The sequence below is a fragment of the Biomphalaria glabrata genome, chromosome 3 (assembly GCF_947242115.1).
Source record: "Biomphalaria glabrata chromosome 3, xgBioGlab47.1, whole genome shotgun sequence".
Classification (NCBI taxonomy): Eukaryota; Metazoa; Mollusca; class Gastropoda; family Planorbidae; genus Biomphalaria; species Biomphalaria glabrata.
Genome location: NC_074713.1, coordinates 55695729 through 55722219, shown reverse-complemented (window position 1 = coordinate 55722219; position 26491 = coordinate 55695729). Strand labels below are relative to the sequence as shown.

The 26491-nt window shown below is 36.2% G+C and overlaps 1 protein-coding gene across 3 annotated transcripts in view; it reads right to left on the bottom strand.

The window, feature by feature from the left end:
* LOC106065847 (sodium channel protein type 4 subunit alpha B-like) overlaps nucleotides 1-26491 on the bottom strand; it is a 189130-nt gene that overhangs the window by 13413 nt on the left and 149226 nt on the right. For all 3 annotated transcript variants that reach the window (XR_008776829.1, XM_056022745.1, XM_056022746.1), the window contains exons 23-34: nucleotides 25684-25796; nucleotides 21361-21550; nucleotides 20089-20262; nucleotides 14491-14670; nucleotides 12000-12173; nucleotides 9914-10042; nucleotides 9112-9270; nucleotides 7508-7609; nucleotides 7007-7060; nucleotides 4524-4661; nucleotides 3860-3967; nucleotides 3238-3508 (exon numbers count right to left, since the gene is read on the bottom strand). Coding sequence is in view for 2 of the 3 variants with exons in the window: in XM_056022745.1 (XP_055878720.1) it covers nucleotides 3238-3508; nucleotides 3860-3967; nucleotides 4524-4661; nucleotides 7007-7060; nucleotides 7508-7609; nucleotides 9112-9270; nucleotides 9914-10042; nucleotides 12000-12173; nucleotides 14491-14670; nucleotides 20089-20262; nucleotides 21361-21550; nucleotides 25684-25796 (1792 nt within the window). In the remaining variant the exon portion in view is untranslated. The remainder of the gene's footprint in view (nucleotides 1-3237; nucleotides 3509-3859; nucleotides 3968-4523; nucleotides 4662-7006; nucleotides 7061-7507; nucleotides 7610-9111; nucleotides 9271-9913; nucleotides 10043-11999; nucleotides 12174-14490; nucleotides 14671-20088; nucleotides 20263-21360; nucleotides 21551-25683; nucleotides 25797-26491) is intronic.

Here is a 26491-nt window from a genome sequence, read left to right as displayed (position 1 = left end):
TTTTGCTACAGGAGAAATGGTATTAGTGTTGAAACCAAAAAAGGGAGATAAGCTCAAATTATATTGGGAAGGCCCGTACAAGATAGAAAAGAGGTTATCAGACTTAAATTACATAGTAAAGAAAGGAAACAAATCAAAGATATTTCATGTAAACAGATTAATCAAATATTACACCCCAGTTGAAGTAACAAGTAACAATGTTGCCAACAGTAGCTGTAAGAGTAACATTTTGTCTGCTGCATTTATTGGAGTCGTGGATGAATATGACCATGATGAAACAGGGCAAATCATTGATAATGAGATAGAAGAATTAAAACTACCGGAAATGATCCATGGAAATGGAGAAATAAACCAAAGGGCAATAACCATTAATAAAGACTTAAACCAAACTCAGAAAAATGAAGTTGAAAAACTCCTTGAAGACTTTGCACACGTAATATCAGATGTACCAGGAAAAGCGAAAGTGGAGCCCTTTAAAATAACTCTAACATCGGATAAGCCTGTCAATTTAAAACCTTATAATGTACCAATGGCATTGAGACAAAGGCTACAAGAGGAAATTGAGTCGATGATTAACATGAATATTATTGAAGAGAGTGAATCGCCTTATGCATCTCCTATGATCTTAATCAAAAAGAAAGATGGAACTTTGAGACCAGTTGTTGATTATAGGCAATTAAATTCCATAACAAAATTTGATGCAGAAGTCATTCCAGATCAAGAAGAACTATTTATCACACTAAGGAAAGCTAAATATTTTAGTAAATTGGACCTAACGAAAGGTTACTGGCAGGTGCCATTAGAAGAGAGTAGTAAGCAGTACACAGCGTTCAAAGTACCCAATGCACACTATCAATTCAAATATCTCCCATTTGGTTTAAAAAACAGTCCTAGTTTCTTTAACAGAACAATGCGTAGAGTGCTAAAAGGTTTAGAACAAGTAGTTTGTTATTTTGATGATCTTTGTGTGTACAACACTGATTGGCAGAGTCACATGTTCTCATTGAGACAGGTGCTTGAGAGGTTAGGAGAATTCAATATTACTGTTAAGCCTAACAAGTTACTAATTGGGTTCCAAACTATTACATTCCTAGGCCATAAGATTGGCCAAGGCTTTCTTCAGCCTGAAAATTCTAATGTCAGTAAGATTCTGCAGCTACGGTACCCTAAAACAAAGAAGGAAACCCGATCATTATTAGGTCTGCTCAATTATTATCGCTCCTTCATTCCAAACTTTTCAAGCTTGTTGTCTCCCTTTACTGAAATTCTTAAAAAAGGGCACCCTTCTAAAGTTGCTAAGACTGTGGAGGGGGAGGTTGCATTGGAGCGTATACAAAGATACTTGACTTCTCACCCCATTTTAATGTTGCCTGATCCGGATAAATGTTTTTATCTACAGTGTGATGCTTCGGACAAGGCTGTTGCAGTTGCTGCTCTACAGTACGTGGGAAACAAATTGCATCCTGTCCGTTTCCTCAGCAGAAAATTACTCCCACGTGAATGTAAATACAGCATAATGGAGCGTGAGTTGTTAGCATTAACATGGGGAATTAAGAAGTTGGAACACTTCTTGTATTCACGTAAGTTCATTGTTTGGACTGATCACCTGAATCTCAAGTATCTCAAGTCTGCAACCACCAATGCTCGCATTGCTAGATGGATATTATACCTTATGGACTTTGACTTTGAAATTCAGCACATTAAAGGTACAGACAACTTTTGGGCTGACCCATTGTCTAGGCTGACAGTTTGAACTCACATTATTGTCTCTGTCAGAAGCATACCTGGTATTGTAACGTTTTCAGACTGTGCACGTCTCAGCAATCCAGTATGTACGTTGAACTTTTTCAACTATGATCGTCTCGTCAGAGAAGTTACTACTATTACTACTACTACTATTATTATTATTGCTCAATTAAATTGACTGAACTGTTCATCTCTTTGTGTTTTAATTGTACTTTGCACAAGACGCGTCGTCTCATCCAGTATTGAGAAGCATCGGAAGTCAAGTCTTAAGCTCTATATTTACAAACAATAAACAGTACATTGTAACCTGACGTCACAAGAGAAGGAACTGGACATGTGGAACAGATGAAGATTAGTTTAGTTATATTATTAGTTTTATTATTACATATGCATTATTATTGATGAACTTGTTTTGTTTGGAAATGGAAAGATAATTCATGTATTTTATTAATGTTGATGCATAGCAGTATTGTATTCATTATTTCATACTTAAACTCATGGATGTAGTTTGTTGAATTGAAACAAATTACTGGTGCAAACATAGTAAGATGTACTGTGTAATTTTAAGTAGTATCTTTTAACCATGTTGTACTTCAACAATCAATGTCATTAATTAATTTTTTTTAGTGTACATAATATAGACTTAGATTTTCAGGGAAAATCTAGGGGAAGTAAGGGGGAGATGTCAAGAGCGTGGGTGTGTAAGATGTGAGATTGTGTGTGTGTTTGTTTATTTTATTAGTTGGTGTGTGAATTGTTTTTAATCACGGGATTTTCAAGGGGGGACAATTAGGTTTCTAGCGTCAGTCAAGCAGTTGGAGAGCTGACCTGGTCTGAGTAGGGTGCTGATGTTTGGTGTATTTCATAAGAGTGATATAATTGTGTGCTTTATTAAGTATTAAAGTATTATCGATATTCATGAATATAAGGAGTTAGAGTTGATGTATACTAAGTGTTCGTATTTGAGTTAAGCAAGTATTGACAAGTGTAATTGACAATCATACCCTAGATTATCGAGCCATATGTATGTAGTAAGGAACTCACCCGAGTTCCCTTACAGTAGGACATATACAATTTTGTTCTTGTTGGCAGTTTACAACAAATGCTAATACAAAAGTAGAACTATAATACAACCCAATTTACAAGTAGTCCCTATATTTTTCTTTAGTATGTCTAATGTATTTAATCACTTGGCAGAATTTTAATCATTGGTTAACACGCATGACAAAATGTATGACAAAATGCATGATGTGTAGGATGTAATCATCTTTTTTTTTTTGAAGTAACATTTGCATTTAAGATAAATTTTATTATATGGGCCTGGTCTATTATTCTCAGTTACCGGTACATAGGGAAAATTTATTTATTTAAAAAGGTCTACTATATGGCACTATTTTTTTTTTATCAGATTACTACATTCAACTGAATGTATATTTAATTTTCTAAATTAGCCACAGATAAACACAAGCTGAAAAAAAAAATTGTCCATACCTAGTATAGAAAAGACGACAACACAAAAGTCAAATACATTCCACGGTATCTTGAAATAGTACCATCGTAGTCCAAACAATTTGAGCACACATTCGGCAGTGAAGACAGTAATAAAGATCAGGTTAAAGATACCCAAAATGTCCTTCATTTGCTTGGACATATCTTCATATTCAAACATCATGGTCAGCATGTTGAGGATGATGATCACCATAATAACAATGTCAAACTTCTGGTCGGTGGTGATGTCAAACACAAGTGCAGCCAGTTTGTACTGTAATAAACAAATTAGATCATGTTCTTTTTAGTACCTAGTTTCAATAGTAAGAAGAGTAAGTCTCTTTTTTTTTTTTTAATTGTTAACAGCAACTATTTGTTTAACAAAAAAAAAAAATTGGTTTAAAAAATATTCATAAAAATTTAACAACTGCTTTTATTACACATTTAAGCTTTCAAAGCCAAAATATGTCAATTAATTTTTCATTAGTTGGAAATATGAAAACTTATTTCTCAGAAGCTGGTAATATGCCAACTTTTTTTTTTCCACAGCTGGTATATCCACTTTATTACCACAGTTGATAAAATGTCACTATGACAAAACGTACTTTTCTAAGACTAGACTTACTTTCGGTCTTGGAATTGACTTCTGTGGTGATTTTGATTTCATTCTCTTCATGGCGTTGTAATACTTCTTTTGATCGTCAGTCATAAACATTTCCAATGAACCTCCAGCCTGAAGAAACATTAGTTGGTCACTTTAAATCTTAACTCTTTCTCTCCTAATCGACAATACCATCGTTGATTTTGACCTCGTTAAATTAAATTAATGTTTAATTTTTTAACCTTGACTTTGAACTATACAAAAAGAGCACGCGTTTCCCTTTAATTCTATACCAAAAATACAACATTTTCTGATAACAAAGAACAAAGATATTGAAGCCCAATCATACCAAGGTAGTGAAATAGTAATGAGCAAAATGAAGAATTCCTTCCAAAACGTGAAAAATTAATTATGGAGAGAAAGAGTTAACTGGCAACTTTTAGATGACCTTGTTGTTTTTGTCTTGTCTCTCAAATTTTTATTTATTTTTTTTTGAAATGTATTAATTAATGTTATTTATAGTTTATTTGTTATTTATTATATACAGAAATATCTTCATTTATATTTTTTTACGTAAAATATTTTAATTAAATGTATGCCTAATGACTTTTAAAAGTTCTTTAAGTGTTTGTTTTTTTCTTAGGAATGATTTCAAACTATGTTTTTTTTACTAGTGTGAGATGCTAACCTTCTTTTTCTGTTGGTTGAAATTGTCTATGATGACACCAATGAACAGGTTGAGTGTGAAGAAAGAGCCAAAGACAATGAAGAGAACAAAGTACAAGTAATAGAAGATTGAAGACTCTCTCTTAGGCTGGACATTCATCTGGGGAATAGAAAATGTACTCAAACTCATTACAAAATTTACATTTGGTCCGTTAAGGCATTTAAAAGTAGTGTAAAGAAATTGAGAAGAGGTTCTAACTAAGGCAAAAGACAGAGAGGAATGGAGAAAGATGGTCAATGAATCTTGCATAGTGCCCCAATGGTCCAACAGACTAAGGGATAGGTAATGGTAACAAAGAAATTACTTCTACTTAATAGTCTACATAAGTGATATTATATGGTAAAGTTTCCCTTTCAGACTTTGTGGTCTATTGGGCAGATGATGTAAAGGTCATCTGTTTCTTAGGCCTATGGTTTACGAGGGTGTCATGTGGCCAGCACAACGATCAACCACCTTTACTTTTCCCCAACTGAGAGCTGAGTGGACTCAGAGGCGCCCAAAGATCCTGAAATTAAAAATCCCAGTCTTCACCAGGATTCAAACCCGGGACCTCTGGTTCAGAAGCCAAGCGCTTTACCACTTAGCCACTGTACGTCCTGATATTATATGGTGAATGTTGGTATATTGTTGGTTACAATGTTGGTTTTCTCTTGAGTGAGAGAGGATCAGAGACTTGAGGTTTCAACAGGCTATGTGTGATAAGCAGCTTTCAACTTTTTAAAGTAGCAACTATACATAAAACACTGAACCATAATCTTCAAATACAAAAACAAAATTAAAAAAAATACTCTGAAAGACACAAAGATAAAGGCACATTCCTCGTCCCATATGCTAGGACAAATCTGTACAAATACTCTTTCTCCCCTAGTGCTATTAGAGCATGGAATGGGTTGCCTGAGCTAGCCAGGAAAACCAGTGACTTGGTAGAATTTAAGTCATTGGTTAATATGCATGACTAAATGCATGACGCGTAGGACGTAATCATCTTCTTTTTTGAAGTAACGTCTGTATTATATAAGATAAGAAGATAAGATAAGCAGCAGTGTTCTGGTTCTCCTCTTGTAGAATGCCTATGATGGAAAAGTTCCAGTTTTATTAGAGGTGCTTTGATGGTTAAGCAATGTCTTGATTTGATCCTCCTTATTCTCAAGAAACAATGTCTTAACAATCTTCAACTGCTGATTCTGCTTCACCATTTCAAATGATGGCTGCCTGGTCATGCGGTTTGCGCGCTGGACTGTTGTTCGGTTTCATCGACGGTCGAGGGTTCAAACCCTGCCCGGTCCCATCCCCTGCCGTCATGCGGGAGGTTTGGACTAGGAAGTAAACTATCTTCAACTCTGAAGGAACATCCGAAACATGTAAAACAAACAAACAGGTAATGTGGACTGCTTGTCATGTCATTGAAACTCCAATCCTTGGCGAATTTCGCAAAGCTATCAAATGAGAACTAAGGTCTAAGGTCACAGAACATTGTAGATGGGATGCCATATCTAGCAAAATGAGTTTTCTACCCATATATTTTCTAGGTGATCTATTTCACACTATTGACTCTAAAAATCACAGAACATTGTAGATGGGATGCCATATCTAGCAAAATGAGTTTTCTACCCATGTATTTTCTAGGTGATCAATTTCACACTATTGACTCTAAAAGTCACAGAACATTGTAGATGGGTTGCCATATCTAGCAAAATGAGTTTTCTACCCATGTATTTTCAAGGGGATCAATTTCACACTACTGACTGTAAAGTCACAGAGCATTGTAGATGGGATGCCATATCTAGCAAAATGAGTTTTCTACCCATGTATTTTCTAGGGGATCAATTTCACACTATTGACTCTAAAAGTCACAGAACATTGTAGATGGGATGCCATATCTAGCAAAATGAGTTTTCTACCCATGTATTTTCAAGAAAATCAATTTCACACTACTGACTGTAAAGTCACAGAGCATTGTAGATGGGATGCCATATCTAGCAAAATGAGTTTTCTACCCATGTATTTTCTAGGGGATCAATTTCACACTATTGACTCTAAAAGTCACAGAACATTGTCGATGGGATGCCATATCTAGCAAAATGAGTTAAGGAGTATCAAATCATGGCACAGACAAGATAGTGTACTGTCCAGTTTGATAAATCAACATTTGACCCATTTTAAAAATATTCTTGCTGAATACTCTTTCCTGATAACCAGTGTATTCATTATAGAACGGTGGGTCAAGGTCTCAATTGGAAGCTTCAATGAACATCTAGACAATTTTTTTTCTAACCTACTTTGTTTACTGGACTGACTGTGCAATCGAGTGTAATGGATTCAACGTTGCCATTAAACGTTGAATATGGAAAATAAAACAATATCCTTTGAGGACTAACTTTTTAAAATCTTGTAGAAGAAAAATACTACTCTCTCTCAAAACTGAACTACTAAGGATTACTTACCTCCCTTGCATCAATAGCATTATTCATGATATCTACCCATCCTTTGTAAGTTGCCTGTCAAAAAAAAAAATAATTTGTTTTCATATTTACAAATTAAAAAAAATATTCCATTGAACTTGAAGAATTCGTTTCATGCTTCAGAAACAGAAAACTGAACTAAAAAAATTTGACAACCACTGCCTTTGAGTGTGTTGGAATCACACTATTAAGAGTTTTAATTTAATCAAAATTTATTTAAAATTAAAAAAAAAAGAACCAATGTGTGTGCTTATAAACCCAGCACACTTTTTATTAAAAGAGGCTTAAGCCCCCAACTTGAGCTGAATCATCTTAGCTGAACAACTGAAGGTAATATGGAAACATTCTCCGAAACACCCCTCCCCTGCATGTCCGCAAAATAAAGATTGAACCATAATGCACTGAGCATACTTAAGCATGAAAGATGTGCTATACAAAAGCAATTTTTTTTTTAAATGTGTAAATTCAATGAGCAGTACTTACCACTTGAAACAGTGCTAAATAGGCAGCAATGACATTATCAAAGTTGATTTGTGCATTGGTCCAATTCAATCCTAGATTTTCACAAACAGTTCTGTTGGGAACCTGTGTACACATTATGAATATATCTATATAATCTATAACATATTTTCATATGCAGGCTTTAAAAATGCATTTGTGTGTTAAATATGTTTATGAAGTTGTCACAGATGAGTGTCTGTATGAGTATATAATCTATTTTTACAGATATATGTCAGTTTGAAAGTATGCACAAATGACCGGGAAGTGTGCTCGTTGTCAGACAAAAAGAGACCAGCGTATGATATGTGCCATGGAGTATAATAAAGTTTCTGTGTTCTGATCAAGTTGTTAAGTGATTGATGTAATTACAGCTGAACCCAGGGACACCTAGACTTGGAGAGAAACTAAGGTAGTTTCTAGAGAACTATATAGATATAGTAAAAAGGCTGTAACAGAAGTGTATGTATGTCATTCACTTTGTTTGTGTGCAAAACATCCTGCATGTAAGTGTCAAAGAATCTTGCTGTTCTTAGGTCTTCTTACAAATAGAGAGACCAGTAAATTTATTACATATGACAAGTATATACAGTTAAAGATGAGCAAGTAGCAAGTATATACAGTTAAAGATGAGCATGTAGCTAGTATATACAGTTAAAGATGAGCATGTAGCAAGTATATACAGTTAAAGATGAGCATGTAGCAAGTATATACAGTTAAAGATGAGCATGTAGCAAGTATATACAGTTAAAGATGGGCATGTAGCAAGTATATACAGTTAAAGATGAGCATGTAGCTAGTATATACAGTTAAAGATGAGCATGTAGCTAGTATATACAGTTAAAGATGAGCATGTAGCTAGTATATACAGTTAAAGATGAGCATGTAGCAAGTATATACAGCTCTTCCTTCACAGTTAAAGATGTTTCCTATGAGCTCAAAGATGGCTATGGAGTCCTATCCTTTTTATAAAAAGTCGGCTGCACACAAGGCAGGGGAGGGTAGGGTCTGTTGCAATGTTCACTTTTATTCTCAGCCTTTTTCGTGACCTGTGTACTTCACTGACCTTCTTGCCTGGTATTCACTGCTTCACACCATGAACAAAAGACAGTTTATCTCCACACACAAAGAATGAACTTAACAGTATACATATGTGTGTTTTAATGTGAAATGATTCAAATATTTTTATGATGGTGAAGTTTATTCCTTTTTATTATCATATATCTTTATCTTATATGATACAGATGTTACTTCAAAAAAGAAGATGATTATGTGTATGATTACATGTAGTTTAATCAGATTTAGTTTTAGTAGACTGTAGAAAAAGTAGGTATATATTTCTTTTTTAGAGCTTTTTAATTTCTTACTCTTGAAAAATATTCTCATACTGTTTCTTACAAGGTGATTGTGACTAGTTTCATGTTGAGCTGTTTGCTATTCTAGATTGGTTACTCCAAAGTATGCATTATAGTATAGACAAGGAACCTCTTTTCCTATTGGCTGTCCTAACTTTTTAATGTTTTAATTTCCTTGCCCCAACACTGCCCCTGACATGAACAATATTTAGCAGTATCACTAACATTACTTACGTCATCAGGACTACATTTGTTGGTTTCATTCCAGCAAGCATGAAATTTCCCATTAAAGAGTTGGACTCCCATGATGCCGAATATAAGCCAGAAAACAAGACACACTAGCAAGACATTACAGATAGATGGAATTGCTTTGAATAAGGCATTTACAACAACCTGTGTTTGGATAGAAAGAAAAACAAACAATGAAGATATTAGATTTTAAAGGCAACAGATAATTTTTGCATTCAGTAGAGCAAACTAGCCAACAAAAAAAAAAAAAAGACTTAAAGTTGAAATTCTGGGGATAGTTGTAATTTTATTTTGGGGTTATTGTTCAATCAAGGTCCCATTCAAAAAGGTTACATGACACAGAAATATGACATCAAAATATAAGTTGGTAAAAAATAAAGCAACAACATATCTTATCAATAAAATCAATTTCATAAATAATTATGGCTTTTATATAGCGCTACTTTCATGCTTAAAGCATGCTCAGAGCGCTTTGGTCCAACCTCAGTTGTGGACCAGTGGGAGGAGGGGGTATCTAGGAGAAGGGTTTTCCGTGCTGCCTTTAGGCGCTCAGCAAACACAACTCTGCCTGAGTCAGCTGTCGAACCTCGAGCCCCCTTCATAGGTAGCCAATCCAAGCTAAGTTCAAGCGCACTTAGTCTCTCGACCACGCTTTGCCAAAATATCAGCATATTAACAATAAAACTGTTTAAATATTATGGCTTATGTTTCATGTAATGATAGATAACTCCAGGTGTTATTATATACTTTTGAAAAGAATAAAACAGTTTCATAAACATAGTCTTACCCTCATGCCTTCCCAACGACTGACTGCCCGCAAAGGTCGCAAGGCTCTTAACGTTCTAATGGATCTCATGAAGCCCATCTTACCTCCACCAGTGTCCATCACCTCAGCCACCAACATAAAAATTGATAACTAAAAAAAAAACAAAATGAAAGGAGGTTAGTTAAGTTGTGCTCAACCATTTCCTCTATCAAGCTGCCACATATTGCTATCAATTCAAAGTTGTCAAGGTGTATATTGTTTTGAAATGGTCTTGGAAAGTAGAAACTTAAAATATTTTAATACTTCTATATATTGCATTTGTAACTTATTAGCATAAAAAGAAAAAAAAATCAGCAAAGCAAAAGGAAATGTATATCTTTCAAAGGGTCATTAAAAAAGAAAACAGAAGCTCTGGTTTGTTGATACATGTAGATGTTATTATGGACTTGTTCAACTTATCTAACTTTGAAGAACCACATGTCTAGCTTTCAAGAACTAGATGTCTAGCTTTGAAGCACCACAAGTCTAACTTTGATGAAAAAGTGCACTTTTATAGGACTACAAAACATACTTTAACAAAAAAATAAATCTACTTGTCACACATTTATCACTTATTTCTAAGCCTAAGAAATTATTTACCTTAAACAACTAATCTATCTTACATGGACAACAAAATTATTTTAGACAGATCAAAGTCTTGGAATGCTGATACAATGAACGATGCAAACATATTGCATATCTAAAGGCAACACTATGAACCACATTTTTTATGAGAGAAATGGTGAATTAAATATAGCATAAGGTACAACACTGATGAGGGTATTAAACCTGGACCGTCCCTCTGATTAAAAAACTACACCTATCAGCAACATACAGTGCCAAGTGAATAAACCATTAGACCATCCAGATCTCACATGCATCAAGCTTTCGTCTCATCTCTTAGTCATTAATAAACACAGCACCAAACAAAGATATCTCACGAGTCTAGTAACAAATTAATGTTCCAGAAAATATAGGACTAACTAACACTGAAAACAATGTCTAGCTATGCCAACAAAAAATGTGCAGACTGAACTATCGAGAACTCAAATAATGACTTGATTCTGGAAGGCGCTCACAAGATGGGATAAATGCAAACATCTTCCCCATAAAATATGGAATCAACACCTCCATCTAGGAAAAAGTAGCACAAGACTGATCCTATCGGCAGAGATATATGTTGGTGTTTATGGCTGTGAAACAAAAATAATAGCAAGGTAGTTTGGCAAAGAAGAAAGGCAAAGGGACTTGTGGGGTTGACATACACCAAGAAGAATGAGGCCATAATGTAATGCGATCTTTTTTTTTCAAGACAAAGATTGAACTTGACAGACCCCTCAACTCAAGAAAACATTAAGAAACTAGAACAGACACAAAATAGAGCAGTGAGATTCATAACAAACGAATATTCACATTTGACTAGAGTAACACCTTTAGTAAAATCACTAAATTTACAAAGCCTTCAGGACAGAAGGCTCAAAAGTTAAGTAGCAACTTTACATAAAACACTGAACCATAATCTTCAAATACAAAAACAAAATTTAATAAAATACTCTGAAAGACACAAAGATAAAGGTACATTTCTTGTCCCATATGCTAGGACAAATTTGTACAAATACTCCTTCTTCCCTAGTGCTATTAGAGCATGGAATGGGTTGCCTGAGCTAGCCAGGAAAACCAGTGACTTGGCAGAATTTAAGTCATTGGTTAATATGTATGACTAAATGCATGACGCGTAGGACGTAATCATCTTCTTTTTTGAAGTAACGTCTGTATTATATAAGATACTGAGACTACATCTTCAAGTAGACAAAAATGACTGTGCTCATCCTTTACTATCAAAGAGCATCTTTATATAAATAGTAGTATTGTTACTATAAGAAATGAAAAGCAAATTTATTATGTTCAAAAACTAAAACATCACTAAAGATAAGTATAAGCTGATAGTCTTAAGAGTATTAGTTTTAATGTTTAGGAGAGTGAGAGAATCTTGATGCAGTATTTAGGGTATGTATTGTTGCTGAATGTAGCTAAACTTTTCTAGACTCAGCACAACCAAATGACTCACCATTACAATACTAAAGTCCAGCCAACACCAGGCATCAGTAAAATAAGTCTTGAATCCAAATGCAAACCATTTGATGATCATCTCAGAAATGAAGATTACTGTAAAAACTTTGTCCATATACTCTAAGATTTCCTTTAACAAGGGTTTCTCTGGAAGATAGGCATCTTCAGCAGCCTGCAGGAAACATTTATTCACATTACATGAAGCTAATTTAAATTTAGAATGTTAGTTTTCTTATTCTAGCCAGCTTTTGACTGCTCGATCAGAGCCTATCTTACAGTCTAAGCCGTGAAAAAAAAAAGCTTGATGTTCTTCTCAGCCACTCAGCACTGCCATAGAAAATACAATAAACATGCAAATATGTGACCCTGCCGGACCAAGTAAAATAAAGGACCAAGTAAAATAAAGGACGTTTGGGACACAAGGCCTTCATCAGCTACAAAACAAACAAAAAAAGACAAACAGCACAAAATAGGCAGCAGTAAATTTTGGTTTTTGAGTCTCAGCACTGCCATACAAGACATTGCTAAAATTGGGCTGTTGAGTTAATTGAATCTCTCAGAGCTGGTATTAAGTTGAGACATTCTTTAAGATGTTTGACAATTGTGTATGAGTGGGAGATGTGCCTGTACTGTATAGGTTGAATTATTTTAAATAGAAATTTAGTGTTGTTAAGTTGGTGGTGAATAATAGTTTGCTTTCTGCTTTGGTTTGGTTACTATTTTTTGTGAGGGTTTACTGTTCTCTCTGGTTAGTGTTAAAGTTTACTGTTCTCTCTGGTTAGTGTTAAAGTTTACTGTTCTCTCTATTTGCTCCATTCACATCTTTGCTTTTGACAATTTTTCAGCTTTAGTATTTCACTTATGCCCCAAGATCCATTTCAGTACATCTTAGGTGTTGAAATTGGTCAGGATATGGTGAATTATCAGAATTTTAAATTGTTAACTCTTTAGGGCTAGGGGTATTATATTCTATCAAACAACTTGTTTCATACTGTTAGTAGTGAAATTACTATGGCTAGGATTTTGACCTGCAAGAGTCTCAACCAGGCAATATATATTTCAATGTGTTTATTATTTAGGAAAAGCTCTGAAGACCCCAGTACCAGCATTCATGACACATATATGTGAGTTGCTGTTTTGGGGCAGTTTTGTTTTGGCTACCAGCTTTCAGTCCAAGAAGATTTGTTTCTTTTGAAAGGTTTTGATTTATAAATAGTGTACTAATGATTGATTTGATTGTGTAAGATTTTGTCCCGGTTTTACCGGTATGTATCAGTTAATCTTTTCTCTTTTGTTTGGTAGGAGCTGGTTGATGTTCTGTTCTATTTTGTTTGGATAGTCATTTTCCAAGATTTTTAATATTTTAACTCTAGTGCTGCCTTACCTTTAAAGATTAAATATTGGAGTCTATGTTACAGGTTGCTATAGGTGTTGTTCTCAAGTTCTAAGCATAAGACAATTTGATGGAAACTTATGAAGTTTTATCTTTGTAATGCCATAAAATGTCTTGGCTCTAGCAATCTATACGGCAGTCTTAGATCTAGCAATCTAAAGGGCAGTCTTGGATCTAGCTTTACTCCAAGGTAATTTAGGGTCATCTTTTTTTTTTTTTTTTTTTTTTTTTACTGCCAATATGAATTTATTTTAATGTAGTTTTTATTTGCTGTTTTGTTGCTCTCCTCTCATCCTAGATTCAAAAAACTATCGAGCACATGGTAAGGCTAATTGAAAGTGATGTCAAAGATCTGGTGATTGGAAGCTTGATATTTTTTTGTTTCTTTACAATGCTATCTTAAAGCATGATAATCCCTTTTGTTGGCTTTGATTTATTGAAACTATAGAAGTATTTAGTTAAGTTTTGTCTTTAACTTTATGATAGTTATGTCCTTTTTATGAGCTGATGAGGAGTTGATGCTTTTGCTAGCTAGTGCCAAAGTGTCCAGACTTCAATATGATCCACTTCAATTTTAAATTCACCTAGGTGGCGTTTTTTTTTACACTTTATTTATAGTCTTTGTGCCTATATTTCTTTTCTTGACAAGTTTGGATATTTAAGATGACCAAAAGAGATAGTGTTTCAAACTTGCTCTAGGAATGTCCTTTTCACTAATATAAGATGCAAGAAAATCTAAATAATATAATAATGGGGTCATATAATAATAATAAGGCTTGTCTTCGAGTCCTAAGATTAATGAGGAATGCAGTATGGGGGTCATACAATATATATAACATATATGACTCCATAAAATCTTAAATATATCTAAATGTATGTGGTGTATACAATATAACCACAGCAGTCTCATCTATTTTTCATACTCCATATTAGTGTTACATAACTTACAAATGTATTCCCCTTTTGTATTAAGTAATACCTATGAGTTATAATTTAAGCAAGCCCAGGACCAGCATTGACTAAACTAAACCAGAGACTAATTCAGTTAAAACAATACTTCTTTCAAAAATGTATTTGAATGTAAATCAATACCTACCAAAGCACAACTACTAAGAAGGATCATTGAGATGATGAAGGTGTCAAAGTATTTATGCTCAGCTAGTCGATACATGAAACAACGAACCTTCCACCAAACATGTCCACATACAGTTTTCTCAAGCTCGAGACAACAAGGGCAACGTTTGGTCAGTGAGTAGCAAAAGCAATCATCGGGTTCCTGTTGACAAAGTAAGCAAAGTGAAAATAAAAACACTTTTAGAATTTAGTGAAACAATCCAACTGATAAATATTGTTGTTTTTTTATACATCAGATTTTTACCCAGTTGTGAGGTATCAACTGAAATATGATCTAGGTATATTTTAATTAGTAGACATGGGGCTAAATTACATCCAATGTGATTGGAATGATTTGGATCAAAGATCAGTAAAGGATTTATCAATCATATATCATGTTTCAATAGTAATGTTTTGTAAAAATAATATAATTTCAGATTCATAGCAGGTATGATATATTTAATTAAAAGCAATAAATCACTTATATAGACCCTTTTTTTTAATAGACACTTTTAGATACATTTTTTTTAGACTACTTACTTTCAGACAGACCACTTACTTTCAGACAGACCACTTGCTTTCAGACAGACCACTTGCTTTCAGACAGACCACTTGCTTTCAGACAGACCACTTGCTTTCAGACAGACCACTTATTTTTAGACAGACCACTTGCTTTTAGACAGACCACTTGCTTTTAGACAGACCACTTACTTTCAGACAGACCACTTGCTTTTAGACAGACCACTTGCTTTCAGACAGACCACTTGCTTTTAGACAGACCACTTGCTTTTAGACAGACCACTTGCTTTCAGACAGACCACTTGCTTTTAGACAGACCACTTGCTTTTAGACAGACCACTTGCTTTTAGACAGACCACTTAATTTTAGACAGACCACTTACTTTTAGACAGACCACTTGCTTTTAGACAGACCACTTACTTTTAGACAGACCACTTGCTTTTAGACAGACCACTTAATTTTAGACAGACCACTTACTTTTAGACAGACCACTTACTTTCAGACAGACCACTTGCTTTCAGACAGACCACTTACTTTTAGACAGACCACTTGCTTTTAGACAGACCACTTGCTTTTAGACAGACCACTTGCTTTTAGACAGACCACTCTTGGGGGAGCTACCACCTTCTACCAAGCGCGTCCCCAGGTGGCGGATAGGGGAAAGACCCTTAGATATAAGGGTTAGCTGTGAATAGCAAATAAACAGCCGCGGACCAACTGGTTTGCAGTCATGGAGGATGAGGTGAAGTATTCCAGTGGTTAGAATATTTACTAAAAACATCTCAGAAATCCAGGGAAATGATTGCAAAAAGCGAGTATAGGGCGCTCTAACTCTAAACCCGGGTAGATGAAACCCGTTAGCTAGGGATAGCAGTTCATCTAGGAGAGAAAACTCCGAAAATAAACACCTGCTGCCTTGCAGATGATCTTGGATGATCAAAGGCTATGGGAGCACACCCAGAAAGAAAAGCAGGCTGAAGTCGGAGTCAATGGGCCTCCTGGCGCATAACACATTGACACGCAACCTCATCTATGTTGGAGTTCAGTAACGATTCTAATAGATGTGGCGTCCTGCCTGTGGAATCCCGCCGCGCAGGTAGGGGGCCGGGCTCTCCGCCTCGAAGGAGCCCACACAAGCGAGCTGGTGGTTCTTCTATCTCTGCCTGTGGAGCCAGGAGCAGGGACAAGAAAGTAAATACTACTGGCCAACACTCCAAGACCAAAAGTCTAAAAATCCTACAATGGAACGCAGAGGGCATCCAAAAGAAAAAAGAAGCTCTAAAAATATTTCTGCATGAGAAAGAAATTGATGTAGCTTGCATCCAAGAAACTCATTTGAACAGTAATCTTCGTTTCTCCATTAGAGGCTACACCTGCATCAGACAAGATAGAGAAATCAGACCTAAAGGAGGAATCCTCACCCTCATTAAAAATGATATCCCTACCACAGACATAACTATGCCCAACTCCTCAGAATCAGAAATAATGGGAACTAAGCTAATTCTCCCAGATGGAAATATTAATCTATTTAACTGCTACTTCCCACCAGACAAGGAAATAGAGATTGACCACATTCAAATACCTGACCAAGAAGACTGTCTAATCTTAGGAGATATGAATAGTCACTCTCAGAGCTGGGGATACCCAGACCTAAATGCCAGGGGAGAAGAAATTGAAGAATGGCAAGCAGAGAACAGACTTATCTTGCTAAATAAACCTGAGGACAAACCAACCTTTTTTTCAAGAGCCTGGCTAACATCAACCACTCCAGATCTAGCCTTTGCAACAGACAACTTATCCAAAAAGTGCACTAGAGAAGTTGCAGACCAGCTAGCCACCAGCGACCACAGACCCATATTGATCAGTATCGATACCTCCTTCAAAATATCAGAAAACTCCACCATCCCCAGATGGAACTACAAAAAAGCCAACTGGCACCTATTCTCAAAGCTCACAGACCTATATACAACTTCAATAAACTGCAAATCAAATCAGGTTAATAAGTCATTCTCAGCTTTCTCCAAAGCAATACTCCTAGCAGCTAAGGAATCAATTCCTAGAGGAGCAAGAAAAGATTATATCCCCAACTGGTCTGATCACCTTCAACAACTCCACAATGCCACTATTGAAGCCAGAAACACAGTAGAAAATAACCCTTGTATAGAAAATAACATAAATCTAAAAGCAGCTAACGCAGTTTTCAGGAAAAATTACCTTTCCGCCATGAGGAAAAGTTGGCATGAAAAAACAGAACAACTAAACGTAGATAGAGATGGCCACAAACTCTGGCGTATAGCCAAATGTCTCAACCAGGAAGAAAACAGAACAACTCCTATAGTAATAGAAAAGGACAACAAACCCCTGAAAGGCCAAGAAGCAGCAAATGAATTCATTAAGTTTTTCCAAAGCGTAGGACAAATACAAATTAATGAAAGTAGAAATAAAGATGTAAACTCAGAAATCCAAGATAAATTCAAAGAAAACAATCCAGCTTACTCCTTGGGAATGACCACTAATCTTAAAATGAAGGAACTAGATGAATCCCTAAAAGCCCTCAAACCAAAACAAGCCCCGGGCCCAGACAAAATATCAAATGACATGCTTCTTCACTTGGGTCCTCAAGCCAAAAGAAAACTGCTACACTTATTCAATGCTAGCTGGAAATCTGGGAGAATTCCAAACATCTGGAAAAAAAGCCATTATGACCCCTATACTAAAGCACGGCAAGCCAAGAAATAAACTGGATAGCTACCGTCCCATCAGCCTCACTAGCTGTACCTGCAAACTGATGGAAAGAGTGATAAATAGAAGGCTGACATGGATCCTTGAGTCAAATAACCTACTCACTGAAGCCTAGGCTGGCTTCAGAAAAGGCAGATCAACAGAAGATCAAATTGCCTTCATCACACAAGAAATAGAAGACGGCTTTCAAGAAAAGAAACCAACAACAATTGTGTGGGTTGACTTAGAAAAAGCATTTGACAAAGTATGGGAACAAGGTCTCTTGCTCAAGCTAATCAAGCATCACATATCCCACAGAATGTACAACTGGATAAAGGAATACCTAAATAATAGAAAAGCCTTAGTTTGCATGCAAGGACAAAGAAGCCACACAGTGGGTATAAAAAATGGTGTCCCCCAAGGAGGAGTCCTATCCCCAACACTTTTCCTAATATTCATAAACGATCTAAATCAAAACCTACCCAAAAAAGTTAAGAGCAGCATGTATGCAGATGACCTTGCCTTAATTAGCACAGAAGAATATGTAGGAACATCGAAATTTCAATTACAAGATGCTCTTGATAAACTCAATAATTGGTCCAAAGACTGGGGCATGTCCATTAACACAAAAAAGACAACATATACCATATTCTCACTGTCAACAAAACAACAAACAATAAAATTAACATTAGATAAGGAAGCTTTAGAAAAAAATGACAGCCCTACTTATCTTGGAGTCACCTATGACCCGAGACTAACCTGGAAAAACCAAATAGATAAAACACAGAGTAAAGGCATCCAGAGACTATCCCTCTTGAAAAAATTAGCTGGCACAGATTGGGGAGCAAATCACAACATCCTGAAAAAGACCTATACCAGTTATGTAAGACCTGTACTAGAATATGGTGCCACAGCATGGGGCTCAGCAGCCCAAACCAACCTTAGAAAAATAGACAAGGTTCAAAACATTGGTCTAAGGATAATGACAGGAGCAATCAAAACAACACCCATAAGAGCTATGGAGGAAACCGCTGGCCTGATCTCTCTGGATGAAAGAAGAGAAATAAAAATCCTTTCCCAATTCACAAAATTGGAAACCTTGGAGAGGCACCCACTCAGAACAAAAATCCACAAAACTGGCACAAAAAACCGTCTCAAAAGGACCAATTTCATACAGGAATCTCTAAACCTAAAAAAGAAACACCAACTTGAAAAAATTACTCTGGAATCCTCGATATACTATAATGAATCTCCACCCTGGGACGAAAGCCCTCTTCCTACTATAAGGGACCATATTGAAAACATAAAAAGAAAATCTGATTACAGACCAACAGAGCTCAAGGAAATAGTGAACTGTTTTCTACATACCAATTACCCTAGCAATCAGTGGATCAGAGTTTACACGGATGGCTCATCCCATAAAGCCACCACAAATGGAGGAGCTGGAATACTTATCGAATGGCCAGATGGAGGAAAACTAGAAAAATCCTTTGCAACTGGAGAGCTCTCTGACAGTCACAGAGCAGAAAGGGAAGCACTAGCACTAGCTGCTACCATGCTAGCAAATCATCCAAGTTCCCCTCACAGTCAGATTGTCTTTCTAACAGACGCAAAAACAACCCTCCAAAGCCTGCAAAACTCTGATTCCCCTTATATTAAAAACCTCAGAACAGCACTCACAAAGCTCAACCACAACAGCAAAAAAACTGTCATTCAATGGATACCAGCTCACATACAACTAGCAGGAAATGAGAAGGCTGACACACTCGCCAAGAGTGGGAGAACAAACTCACAAGTAAACTCTGCTCTCTATCCAGAAGAAATGAAGAAATTAATTGTAGATAAAATAAATGAGAAATGGACGAGCTCCCATCCAAATCACAAGAAAGATGATGCTTACTATAAGCTATCCCGACAAGACCAACGTCTAATCTTTCGACTCAGGACCGGACACAAAAGAATGCGACAACACATGTTCCGGAAGCTCAAAATTGGAACCAGTGAAATCTGCCTATGTGGAGTATCACCAGAAAATGCCGACCACGTCCTCCAAAACTGCTCTCTCTACCAAGAGGCCCGTATAAGACATTGGCCCCAAATCACCCCAATAGAAAGAAAACTATATGGAGAGCTCCCTGATTTGGAAACCACTGCGCAGTTCATCTCATGTATTGGTCTAGTCATATGAACACTCCAACATAACAATGAGAACGATGAAGAAGAAGAAGAAGAAGACAGACCACTTACTTTTAGACAGACCACTTACTTTTAGACAGACCACTTACTTTTAGACAGACCACTTCCTTTAGACAGACCACTTACTTTTAGACAGACCACTTACTTTTGCATAGACTATTTCCACTTCATTAATTTCATGTTCAGCTTCTAAATCAATTTTTTTAGTTTGGGCTGAGTCTGACAAGGAGGAGCAGCTTGAGCAATGGCTAGAACCACTATTACTTCCCAGTGGCGACTTAAGATCTTTAGTAGAGTACACACTTCCAGCTCTGGAAATCTAAACCAAAAAATATGATGTCATTTATATAAATAGAATCTACTTTCTTAGGCTATTTACAGAACCATTAGTTGACTGCACAGATTTATTTTTAATTTGAAAATGAATCTTGGCAATATTAAGATGGAAGTTTTAAAATCAAGCAAGTTATATTGCTCTTTAGATCAAATTTTAGGATTAAAGAGTTAACATAGGATAAAAAGTTGTATCAAACAAACATATCAATCTTACTGTTAAATGGTCTTATTTTAACATGGTCACTAGATATAGTCAATTGGATTAGAAAATACTCATCCTTAATCTTCGGAATTGAAGACAATGCCTTTTATTAATATTATTTGTTTTATACAAAACCCAGAAGAAGAACCCTCTAGGGGTTTTATATAAAATGGAAGCCTTACCATTAGTTTCAGAGCTGTGTCATCGAAAAACGTTTTTCCTTTGTTCACCAAAAACAAATTTAAAAAATTTTCTTAAATAGTTCTTATGCTTCCTCATTTCATTATCATTTGCTTAAACTTTCTCATCTTATCTTATAGATAACAGAGGTTACTTCAAAAAAAAAAAGACAATTACTTCCTACGCATTTCATGTGGCAATCTAGTCAAGGATGTTTATCAGTGACTTAAACTCTGTCAAGTCTTTGGTTTTCCTGCTACGCATTTCATTGTGGCAATCTAGTCATGCATGTTAATCAATGACTTAAACTCTGCTAAGTTTTTGTTTTTTCCTGGCTGGTTCAGGCAACCCATTCCATTCTCTAATAGCACTAGGAAAGAAGGAGCACTTGTACAAATTTGTTCTAGCATATGGAATAAGAAATGTGCCTTTATCTCTGTGTCTTTCTGGGTATTTCATTAGGTTTTGGTTTTCTATTTGTAAATTATAGTTTAGTGTTTTATGTATCATAGCTTCTTTACTTTTTATTCTATAAAAATGTTACTCTAATCAAATTTAAACATTCATTTGTTATAAATATCACTGCTCATCAAGTATTATTCCCTCAAATCATTAGTAGTACAAAAGTTTTCTCATAAAGTATTATTTCCTTAAACCATCATTGGCGTCTGCTCAACTTTTTCTCCTCCCATGTCTTACTTTAGCACCATCAGGAACATCCTCGGGAGTTTTCTCCAATGCAATCAAAGTTCCATCACCAAGAAAGTTTTCTTTCCCATTCATTTCCTGTTGTTCTAATGCTGGTGGGGGTGGCCTCCAGTTTTGCTTTCGTTGAAGTTTCACCTTGATGCAGACTATAATTTTAACTTTAACCCAGTTTCCAAAGCGCCTGAAATAGATACAAAAATTAAGGTCACATTTTGTTTTCAGCATCATCAATTATTTCTGGTAAACCACTTATAAAAAAAAAAACCCAAAAGAAAATTATGGCTTTCCCACATGATATAGATTTACTTATACAAAATATTATATAGAAAATGTAAGTCTTTGTCTAAGTTAACAGTTCTTTGAGATTTTAAAATTGTAAGGGAAATATATTTAGTTAAATATATTTAAGAGTTGTATTCATGCACAGAAAAGTGAGGGTTACTTTAGTATCAATGTATATCTAGAGCATGAAATAGATTGCAAGCAATTAATATATTTCTTTAGGTATCATACCAACAACTGCACGATTCCAAAAGTAAAAACAGCAGTGAAATAAGGAAAAGGAAAAATCAGCCTGAGTTGACAACATCCCTTATGAATTTCTAAGGCTGGAAGAGAGGCCATGATAAGTACATTGTTAAAAATCTGGAATAAGATTGGGCAGTCAGGAGAATAGCCAAAGCCCTGAACCCAATCATCATCAACTTGCCAAATAAAGGCAATTTGAAAATCTGCCAAACTTATTCTCCTAACAGCCTCAGTGAAGTCCTATTATATTATTTTGCAAAACAGCCGAAGACCAAAAGCAGACAAAATTATATCAGAGAATCAAACAGGTTTTTATAAAGGCCTGCAGCACAATGACACAACAGGATACTCTGAGAAATACCTCTACCACAAGTAGAACCTCTTTGATTTCTTTGTTGATTTTAAGAAGGCTTTCAACAGTCTGACCATGATTCAAATATTCCAGAACCTTTACAATCAGGCCACCAGTGCAGGTTGCTTCAAGATCAACATTGAGGATTGGTTCAAAACCACAGTGGAAGTGAGACAAGGCTACCTACTTTTCACTCAATCTTCCTTGAAGGGATAATGGAGGATGCTTGTTGAAGGACACAGTAAGTATTGGCAGTAGAAATATTGCTAAGCTGCTTTTGCTAATGACACAGATGGTCTGGCAGGAGCATAGAAAGAACTAGTTGACTTTGTGATGCCCCTGGACAAAACTTCTGCAGCATCTATCATGTAAATCAATGCCAAAATGCACAATAAATGACTAAGTGGACATCAGACCTAAATTACTGGTCAGAACTGCACAGTTTACAGCAGCACATGCAAAGCTCAAGACATTTGAAAAGACAAATGCAAAGCCCTCAGCACAAAAATGTGTTCCTTGGTCATGATGACATTCCTGTATGCATCCAATCTTGGACCTAACATGGAAATAAGATGTTACAGGCAGGATTGCAGGACAACGTTAAGAAATGGACAGGGCAGTGTATGTGCAAAAAACAAGAAAAGTGAAGAGAGATGTTTATCAGATCATGTGTCGTACCCCAACCATTCCACAGAGTAAGGAGTGGGAAGCATGGTCGAGAGGCCAAGTGCGCTTGAACTTGGCTTGGCTACCTAGAAGGGGGCTCAAGGTTCGACACCCGACTCGGGCAGAGTTGTGTTTACTGAGCGCCTAAAGGCAGCATGGAAAACCAAATCCTAGATACCCCCTCCCCCAAGTGGTCCACAAATAAGATTGGACCAAAAGCGCTCTGAGCATGCTATAAGCATGAAAGTAGCGCTATATAAAAGCTAGAATAATAATAATAATAGGTCAAGGTGAGGGAAGAAAGTTGTCATCTAGCAGCAGCATTAAGCTTCTTATTAATCTGATTAAATCAATACAAACAGCCTATTTGCAAATCTTAAAAAAAGAACGCACTTTTTAAGATTTGCAACAAGATCTGGCAGTCAAGAAAATGATGCAAGCTCTGGACCCAATCACTCATCATCACTCTTCCATAGAAAGAAAATTTACAACTCTGTGAAAACTACAGTGCCATCAGCTTTAGAAGTCATCCCAACATAGCCCTGTTAAAGATTATATTAAACCAGATAAAACCAATAGCAGACAAAATTATATCAGAAGACAAGGTTGCAACACAACAGAACAAATCCTAACCCTCAGAATACTATGTGACAATATCTTCAACACTAAGAGAATCTTTTCCATGTCTTTATTGATTTCAAGAAAGCTTTTGACAGAGTATGGCATGGGGCACTATGGGTGACAATGGAAAAGTACAACATAAATAAGTAATCCAGAACTTCTACAAAGAGGCCACTATTGTGGTGTACTTCAACAATTATATTGTGGACTGGGTTTAACACCACAGTTGGAGTAAGACAAGGCTGCCTACTTTCACCAACACTCTTCAGTATCTTCCTTGAAAGGATAATGGAAGATGCTCTCGAGGGCTATGAAAGTACTATACGCTTTGGAGGAAGACAAATTACTACCTTGCGCTTTGCAGATGGCCTAGGGACAGAAGAAGAACTAGCTGACTTAGCGATGCGCAAAGACAAGACATCTACAGCATATGGTATGCAAATAAATGCCGAAAAACAACAACAAATTATGACCAATGGCAAACAGGGCTTTCAAAGGGTCATCAGCACTGCGGGAGAAAAGCTGTCAAGTGTCAGTAGTTTTAAATATCTCGGAGGTAGCGTCTCAGATGAGGAAACAAAACCTGAACTACTGGGCCAAATAGTACAGTCCACAGCAGCTCTTGCTAAACTCGAAACAATATGGAAAGACAAAGGCATAGCCCTCCACACCAAAATCAGACCGATGTGCTCCCTGGTCATAGGCACATTCTTATATGCTTGTGAGTCTTGGACGCTGACTGCAGAGCTAGAGAGGAGGATCCTAGCAGTGGAATTGAGATGCTAGAGAAGAATCCTAGGGATCCCATTCAAAGATCGCATCACAAACGAAGAGATTAGAGACAAGGTTATTACAGCAATTGAACTCTATGATAAACTGCTAACTATTGTTAAAGAAATGCCAAATTGAACTCCATGGCCATATTACAAGGTCTTCAGGGCTTGCGTACCTGGAAAAAGAAGAAGAGGCAGACACAGAAAGCAATGGAAAGACAACATAAAAGAATGGACTCGCCTGTCATTCTATCCAAGGCAAATGACAGGGAGGAATGGAGAAAGACGGTTGACAAATCTTGTGTGGTGCCCCGATGTATGTAAAATGTAAAATGTTTTACATGATTCAGATGTGCCTTCAGAGCTGAAGATAATTTACCTCTCACAGGACGATGTGGGATGGCAGGGGGCATGGTATGGATCCGGGACCATCAATAAGTGTGAACAACAGTCCAGCGCCCAGACTGTATGACCAGGCAGCCAATAGACTAAGGGATAGGTGAACAGCCTATTTGCTGATCCATTCAGATAATACAAGGCTAGAAGAAAACTTAGCTATCCCACTATAATAGTTTTGACACATAACATATCTAATATAATTATGATCACCTTAATAACAAGAAAGCTAACAAAACTATAGCACTCTAAAAACATGCCTGGATCAAATTTAGAGTAAAAAAAGAATGATCATAATGTGACCACAGTTCTGTAGGACCTGGTAGAATCAAAGTAGCTGTTGGATGTTCTGTTGGCATAACAAACTCTAAACTAGGGTGGCTGCCTGGTCGTGCAGTTTGCTCGCTGGACTGTCGTTCGGATTTATCGACGGTCGAGGGTTCAAACCCTGCCCGCTCCCATCCCCCGTCGTCCTGCGGGAGGTTTGGACTAGGAAGTAAACTATCTTCAACTCTGAAGGAACATCCGAGTTATGTAAAACATTTTACAAAAACAAAACATAAACCAGGAAACAGATAAACTTTAATTAGGTCTATTAGTGAATTTGATTGTAACTTTATGCAAATATATCTCAAAGTTATGGTGATACAATCAAAGTTATGGTCATATAACATTTATTTGGAGCTGCAAAATCCTATGCCAATATTAACAAAATAATTGATGGCTGCCTGGTTTGTGCGCTGGACTGTCCTTCAGACTTATCAATGGTACCGGGTTCAAAACCAGCCCGCTCCCATCCCGTCTTCCTGCGGTTGGTTTAAACTATGAAGTAAATTATCTTCAACTCTGAAGGAACATTCGAAACATGTAAAATATTTTACAAACAAACAAACAACAAAATTGATATTCTTAATAACATTAAAAAATGCATAATGAATGGAAAAAAAAATTAATAGTAATATTGAGTGAATGACTTACTTAAACCTGTCTATAGCTTCTGCTATTTTATTTGGTTCATCATCAGACTCCGATCTTGACAAACTTTCACTTCCAAAAGAGCTAAGTAGCAAGGCAAGAAATAGATTCAAGACCTAAAGATACAGAAGAAAATAGTGTTACTCACCAGGGTTAATAATAATTTCCATACACTAGTAAAACAAAAGTGTATGCCAATGAAGTTCAATCAACTACAAAAAAGTAGCTCTTTTATATAATGGACTACCTGATATAATTATGGCTGCCTGGTTGTGTGGACTGTTGTTGGGACTTATCGATGGTCCAGGGCTAAAACCCTGTCCACTCCCACCCATTTTGCTGGAGGTTTGGACTAGGAATGTGGTATTTATTGTTTAAAGATTTTTTTTTTTTGCAGAATCTAATGGAACTATTATTATGATATATTTATACATTCACTAATCTAATTTTTTAAAGTATAAACTCTAGGATCATTAGGGATGAAACACCTTTACTTTGTTTCTATTATGGTACTGTTTGAAAGTGATGCCTTTATCTACATCTACAATTAAGTCTCACCCCTTTATCTCTTATCTTATCTTATATAATAAAGATGTTACTTCAAAAAAGAAGAGGATTACGTCCTACATGTCATACATATTAACCAATGACCTAAATTCTGCTAAGTCACTAGCTTTCCTGGTTAGCTCAGGCAACCCATTACATGCTCTAATAGCACTAGGGAAGAAGGAGTATTTGTACAAATTTGTCCTAGCACATCTCTTATATATCATCGCTATTCTTTGGCATATTGATTTGTAGCTGTTAAGAA